The 7355-nt window shown below is 33.7% G+C and overlaps 1 protein-coding gene and 1 pseudogene across 1 annotated transcript; both read left to right on the forward strand.

The window, feature by feature from the left end:
• The first annotated feature begins 4513 nt into the window (after window positions 1-4513).
• Window positions 4514-5476, forward strand: LOC101565258 (olfactory receptor 10A7). The gene has a single exon (XM_012516145.1). It carries the CDS (start codon window positions 4514-4516, stop codon window positions 5474-5476), a length of 963 nt encoding a protein of 320 aa, XP_012371599.1.
• A 758-nt stretch (window positions 5477-6234) lies between these two features.
• The window catches only part of LOC101565654, a 5212-nt pseudogene continuing 4091 nt past the window's right edge, over window positions 6235-7355 (forward strand).

The following is a 7355-nucleotide window of genomic DNA, read 5'->3' on the forward strand; positions in this document are numbered from 1 at the left end:
TTTTGATTTTGATTTTGATAGTGTGAGGGATGGAACTAGGGCTCTGCCCTTTGCTATGGAAGTGCTCTCACACTGAACTGTACCCCCAGCTCCAAAAATATTTCATACCTGAAGTTTTGCTTGGAAATTAGAATTATTTTCTTAAATCTTTTTACTCAAGTAAGCGCATCCAATAGACAATTTAAAATAAAATAAAATATTTTCACTTGTCATGCAGCTGTTACTTTGTTTCCTGAGAAAATGTTTTAGAATCCTTTATTTAATTTCTACAAATGCAGGGAGCTTTCTCTATTTCTTTTCTAAAAGGAAGTGAAGTGAAAGTGGAGAACATTTTCATTTATCTGGCTTTTGTTAAGACTCCTTGTTCATGCAAAGGTGAACCTTAAACTCTTGGGGCCTTTTCAAACGTTTTTACCCCTAAAGATTTCATTAGATTTTTTTTTTTTTGGAATCATTCCCACTGTATTAATTTGTGACCATTTTAAGTTTATCTTTATTTAAAGATTTGGTTCTACAATGATATGGTTATAAAATGAAGGGAGGTAGTTTCACCAGTTTGTCAGTTCTTTAAAGTATGATGCTATTTCTCTAGATTAAAATTACCTCAGAAATTCTAAGGATAAAAAATTTCAAAGATTTGAAGAGAAAGCAATACTTCTTAATTTTTTGTGAGACTGTTATATCAGACATCATGTTACTGCTGTGAAACATTATACAAATCCTGGTTTTGTTACTGTTTTTGTCCAGAATAAAATAAACAAATTTTTAAGACATAATAAAACAACAAAATGCATGTGAAATGTCAATTTAATTTTGTATATTTACTCATTTGGAAGGCCTATTACAAAACTGTGTCTAAAATAACAAAATTATTTTAAATGAAGCATAAATAAAATGCACAAATTATTAAGTTTTGGGTTAGGAATAAAACTGAGTGCTAGAACACTTTCCTAGAATGTGTAAGATCCTGAATTTGATTCACAGAGGCAAAAAAAAAAAATCATGTAAATTTTTAGTGCATGCTATAAATTTCTCTCATTTTTGAATTAGAATGGTGTGGCAAAAATGTCAAAATATTAAAAGATAAATTAAAGTACATCTTTTTTACATAGTATTAATATATTAGTATTTGTAATCTCAAGAGAAACAGTGTGTCTAATAACCCCATCCTAAAATAACAATGTAAAATACATATTGAACTTGTGATTCACAGAAGACATGGACAAGTCCATAAATATCTGTATTCCCCTTATGAAATTAAAAGTTGTTTAATTAATAGTAGTCCCTTTTAATGACTCAAGGAATATTTCCCCAAGGCTAGCCACACTTTTAAATATTATTACAGAAATATCAACTATTTAGTGCCAATACAAAGTCTGTCGAAGATATTTCTGAAAATTTAAACTATTAATGAATTTTAAGATCAGTTAACCTTTCTCAGGAAATATATTTTTATGCAAATTCACCAAGCTCCTAACTGAAAGAAGAATTATGGGGTTTTCTTTGGTAAGATATAATCCAGATACTTCTTTATGACTTGTTTTACTGCTTAATTTTTTAAATGTATCAACTTATGTTCGCTTCCATGTATTATAAAAAAAAAACCCAAAATAAGGAATTGTAATAAAGGAAAAATTCCAAGCTGTAATAAAATCAAGGAAGACAATGAGGCCCTTTTATTGTCTGAGAAAGTGTAGTAAGCTGAAAAAGAACATATTAAGAAAATACAGTTTTGTATTTAGGAAATGTTATAGGTTATAATCACACAAAAACTTTTCAGTTCAGATAGTGAATTATTTATTTGGTCACATCCAGAATTGTTAGTTGTGATATTTCACTTAAGAAAATTTATTGATTATCATTAAATTCATACTGTATCCTAAATACTGGTGATGTAATAACATTAATCTGTTAATTCTTTTTATAACAATACACATAGTAGGAGCTCTAACTGGAATGAGATGTAAAGTACATTTTATATTGAACAGGTTAAAGTTAGGTTACTTAATGGAACATAAGAATCTTTTCAGCCTCAGTAGCACCTAGCCATGTAAATTAGTGTTGTTAATGAAATGATGACTATTAACTTGATAAAATACCATAACATAAGTGAAAGAGCACAATCTTTAGAACTATGCAGTGAACTTACTATAACAGTAAGTTAGAAAAAGACATCTGTCTAAATTTGTGGTAGTGTTTGCAATGTTATTGCTGAGGAACTGTCTTGCTTACAGGACACAGGCAGTGAAATCTGTGCAATTTGTAGTTTACAAAAAGATTTAATAGTATATTTGGGGGGACATTCTCTGACACTACAAATTTCATTTTCCCAAGTGTCTGCCTCACCTATCTAAGCAAAGAAGAAAATTTTCATTGCTACTTATTAAAGATTCAAATATTAGCTTTTGTGTACAGCATTATTTATATTTCACCTGGTTGTTATAAAGCAGACAATCCCCTTAAGATTGCTTTCTTCTGTCAGAATTCTGAGAGGTAGTAGTGGTTGAAGCAGTTTATAATACACTGAGTATTGTAAATATGTTACAAATTTTTCATATCTTCAATAATGCCCTGATTTTGTTTTCAAGACAAATGATGAAATATTATTAGAGTTATACAAGTGGAGAATTTCTCTGAAATGATGGGGAGCACAATAATACATATAAAGCTTTTCATGAGTTTGCTAAATACACCAGGAATACTAATACTGTTGCTACTAGTGATGAGGAGCTTAATAATAAAGCAGTTTTGGCAATTCTGATGAGAAAATAAAATGGTCATGATCCCTGTCTCATCTATTACCTATTATTTTGAGACTTTCAGGGGGTGGTGACAGCCTGAGATCTCTAAAATGTCTCCTTTCCTTATGCTATTGAAGATATTAATTTGAAATCTTACAATTTACAGAATAAAAAGGTGAGGTTTTTAAGATTAATTTTTTTTCTTTTTCTTTTTGTGACACTGGGAATTGAACTCAGGCTCTTGCACCTTGCCAGGGAAGCACTTATTCTACTGAGCCATCTCCCTGGCCCCAAGATTAAATATTTAAAAAATAGAATTAAAATTCCTCAAATGAGTCACTTGTTTCAAAATGAACCTCTAGGCTGTGGGTTTTTACTTTTATATTTAAAAAGGGGAAACTGACTTTAAATATTTTTGACTATAAGGTTTTTTTTCTAGATTAAATAGAAAAACCATTATAACAAAACTGATGTGATATTTATTTAGCCTCATATTTAAAAACAGAACCATTCAGCTCAGATATATCACTATAAATCTCTCCCTTCTTCCTACCCACACTTTTTTGTTCCATCCCGTCCTTTCTCCTTCCATCCCAGCTTCCCTCCCTCTGTCTTTCCTTTCCTTCTTTGCTTCCTTTTTTCCTTCCTTCCAAGTACTGGTGATTGAACTCTAGTGCTCCAACATGCTACGCAAATGTCTTAACCTTGAGCCTATTTTATTTTATTTTTTTACTCAGACTTGCTATTTTCTCCAGGCTGGGCTTCAGTTAATGATTCCCCTGTCTTAGCCTTCCTACTAGCTGGGATTATAGATATTTTCCACCATACATGGGTGAGAGCTATTTTTCTGACACATGTTGTTAAGAATGATCTGTAGGGAAAAATATTTTGTACTATTCTACTGTTGATGAAAGTAAAATATAGTGTTTGCATTCATAATAGTCAAATTAATACTTTTATTAACAGGCATACAATGAATAGCAAATTATGTATGAGTAACCATACCCTTTTGGCTATATAATTTTGGAGAAGATGGAGAGTCATGTATAAAATTATTAGATGAACAGAAGCTAAAATGAGTATTGGAGGATCACTTCACTATTGCAAGTTATATTTGTTCAGGTCTTTTAAAAAACCCATGTTAAGCAAGATGACTATATGTGCATCATAAAAATGTGACCAACTAATCAAACTGTTTACAAGAGAAACATAAAAATTCATAAAATAGAAGACCCAATGACACTACAGAAAAGCACTAAAATCATGTTTATTATTTTTCTCTCTGTGTCTTACTCATTTGTGTGTGTGTGTGAATATGTGGTGGATATATATTTGTGGTGTAAAATGAACTTCATTCAGTTGAAACGTGATTTATATAATCAAAGATTTGAAAATCAAACTAGCTTAATACTTATCTTCATTCCATCTAAGATCATATTTAAAATAAATATATTTCAAATCATGTTTGTCTAAGCCCTTCTACTAACTATTTCAAAATAACATCTCTCTGTTGAAAAATGTCAGCAAGGCGATAACTGATGAAAGATAAGTTGATTTTAGATGATAAACAGTAAGAGTGCAAAGTATGTCTTTCTCTTTAATTTTTTCTTATGTTAAGCACTCTCTTGGCTTTACAAAAACAGAGTGTAAGACAACCAAGGACACAGATGTGCCTTGTACTTTATAGATTTTATTGTTGGAAATTCTGCCTATATTTCTACAATAACCTTTATACACATACCTTGATTCTTAGAGAGAAACTGATCTAAAATATGATTTGTGAAAATCATACAGCAGTCACTGAATTTATTCTCCTTGGTTTCACCAACAACTCTGAGATGCAATTTGCCCTCTTCGTTTTGTTCTTGGCCATCTACTCAGTCACTTTGTTGGGGAACTTTCTCATCGTCACAGTTACCAGTGTGGACCCTGCTCTACAGACACCCATGTACTTCTTTCTCCGAAACCTATCACTTCTTGAAGTTTGTTTCACTTTGGTCATGGTGCCAAAAATGCTGGTAGATCTAGTGTCATCAAGGAAAACAATCTCTTTTGTGGGTTGTGGTACCCAGATGTACTTCTTTTTCTTCTTTGGCAGCTCTGAATGTTTTCTTCTCTCTATGATGGCTTATGATCGCTTTGTGGCCATCTGTAACCCTCTTCGCTATTCAACCATAATGAACAGGTCCTTGTGCCTGTGGATGGTCATAGGCTCTTGGATGTCTGGTGTTCCTGTTTCTATGCTACAGACTGCTTGGATGATGGCCCTGCCATTCTGTGGACCAAATGCTGTAGAGCATTTCTTTTGTGATGGACCTCCGGTCTTGAAACTAGTCACTGAAGACACAACTATGTATGAAATGCAAGCTCTTGCCTCCACGCTACTGTTTATCATGTTTCCCTTTTCCCTTATTTTGGTCTCTTACACCCGCATCATCATCACTATTCTGAAGATGCCTTCTGCTACTGGTCGTCAGAAGGCATTTTCAACTTGCTCATCACATCTCATTGTGGTATCCCTCTTCTATGGAACAGCAAGCCTGACTTATTTACGGCCCAAGTCTGGACAGTCTCCTGAGAGCAAGAAGCTAGTGTCTTTGTCCTATACAGTCATCACACCTATGTTAAACCCCATTATCTACAGCCTAAGAAACAATGAAATGAAAGGAGCAGTCAAGAGAACCATCACTCGCAGTCTTGAGGAAGTTAGATGTGCTTTGAATCCTACTTTGTAGAGTACTTCTAAATAATGTTCAGGCATCAGAGCCCAGTGACAGAGTTTAAAAAGGATGGATGAAAGAGTTGCTTTTATTCCATCAGTGTCACTATGGTAGGTGCATCTGACTGTCCCATTCAGAGTTCTAATAAAACGACCATCCTCTCAAGTTAGGGTAGCTGAGAAAAACTTTATGAGGGGACATTTAAAAAATCATAGGCAAGATTAGGGAGTTTCCTCTCAGGTAATTCAGTGGAAATTGTGCACTTCTTGACTTGAAGGGGCAAGTAGGACTATTAACTGTAAAGATGTATGATTAAATACAGAACTTATGATGGCAATCCCTTCTGACAAATCTCTTGTAAACTGAAATATCATAAGTGGGAAAATGCACTCAGTATCCTAACCTACTGAACATTGTAGCTTGGCAGTACAGTGCATTATTTAGTATCAGTTGTTTTCTCTGATCATCATGTGGCTGACTTGAAGCTGCAGATCACAGAGCTGCCTAGGATCACAAGAATATTGTATAGACTAGTGCTACCCTGTTTAATGACAGAATTTGAAATATGAAGTGTAGTATGTATTGAAAGTGTGTCACTTTGGCACTATTTAGGGATCTTGAAGTCAAACAATCATAAGCTCAAGGGAAAAAAAGTCACCCAACAGGAAGTCTGGTTTTTACTAGGAAAAGGCAGTTTTTTAAGCCTTACAGTGTTTTTCCTCTTAAATATGTTGTTGACTTCTGTTTTTGGCCAAAGCAAATCTGAGATAAACATGAGTATATCTCTTAATTCAGATATGAAGGCTAGTCTTTATGAGAACAGTAGGATACAAGAGGTTAAGAAAAATTATAAAGGGTAAATGTAAATACCCACAAAAATCTACTATAGGAACCAGGGGAGATGGCTCAGTGGAATAAGTGCTTCCCTGGCAAGCACAAGGACCTGAGTTCAATTCCTAGTTCTGAAAAAAAAAATCTACTATATATTCTGAAACTATTGCAATGCAGAACTTCATCTTGTAATGTGTTTGAAGCAACTTTTAAATATGTATTAAAATCTGAGATTTACAGACAACACTGTTTGGACAACAGGTCTCTCAAATTTATTCCTCCTGTCTGATTAAAATTTTTGGTGCTTATCTTACTAAAATTGCTTTGCTTTTGTTTGTTGTCTTTCTGACTCTTAACTCTTTCCTCAAGCTTCCATTTTTTCCCCTATCTTCTACATGAACATTTAAAATCCAGCTTATAGAAGAATTTCATCTGATCAAGGAGATTATGGGGCCAAAGAGGAAAGTGATCAGTGATGTAGAGTGTGCCTAAGGAGAGTCACATGGAGAAAAAAACATTCTCTCAGGCTTTCACAGAGAGCACATTGGTCAAGCAATGGCCATGACTCATCCACATGGCTGACACTGACAGAGGATCTACAATCTGAGGTACAGGATCTCAGGATAAATCCTAAGGGGATTTCACTGACCTTATCAGACTCAAAAGCTACAACTCTTGTTGCATAGGTCTTGCTTTATCTTGGTCTTAACCACCCAGCAGAAAAGTATAAAAACGAAGTACAAGAAGTAAAGCCAGGTTGTTATGTTGAGCTGTAGGGGACTCAGGTCAACAATTTCTGACACTGCCAGTCAAGTGGAAGACTCAATACTATTATGGATTACTGGACTCTTCTAGAATATTTTTGCTGAGTTAACATATCTATAATATTCAAATGACAGAACTAAACAAAAAAGAGGATATATAAATGAATGTCCATTTTGTATCTGTGTATTCAAAATGGTTAGGATAGATATACAGTTACTTTTTTAATGAATAGAGGGATTTGTTGTAATAGTGCTTGTAAATAGGATATCACGTCTGCATCTTGTACAGCAAATAATCA

This window comes from Octodon degus, unplaced genomic scaffold (assembly GCF_000260255.1).
Source record: "Octodon degus isolate 3935 unplaced genomic scaffold, OctDeg1.0 scaffold00093, whole genome shotgun sequence".
In the NCBI taxonomy this organism is placed as follows: domain Eukaryota; kingdom Metazoa; phylum Chordata; class Mammalia; order Rodentia; family Octodontidae; genus Octodon; species Octodon degus.

Coding starts and splice junctions, on each gene's coding strand:
- LOC101565258 (XM_012516145.1), top strand. CDS start 4,514: ATGATTTGTGAAAATCATACAGCAGTCACTGAATTTATTCTCCTTGGT.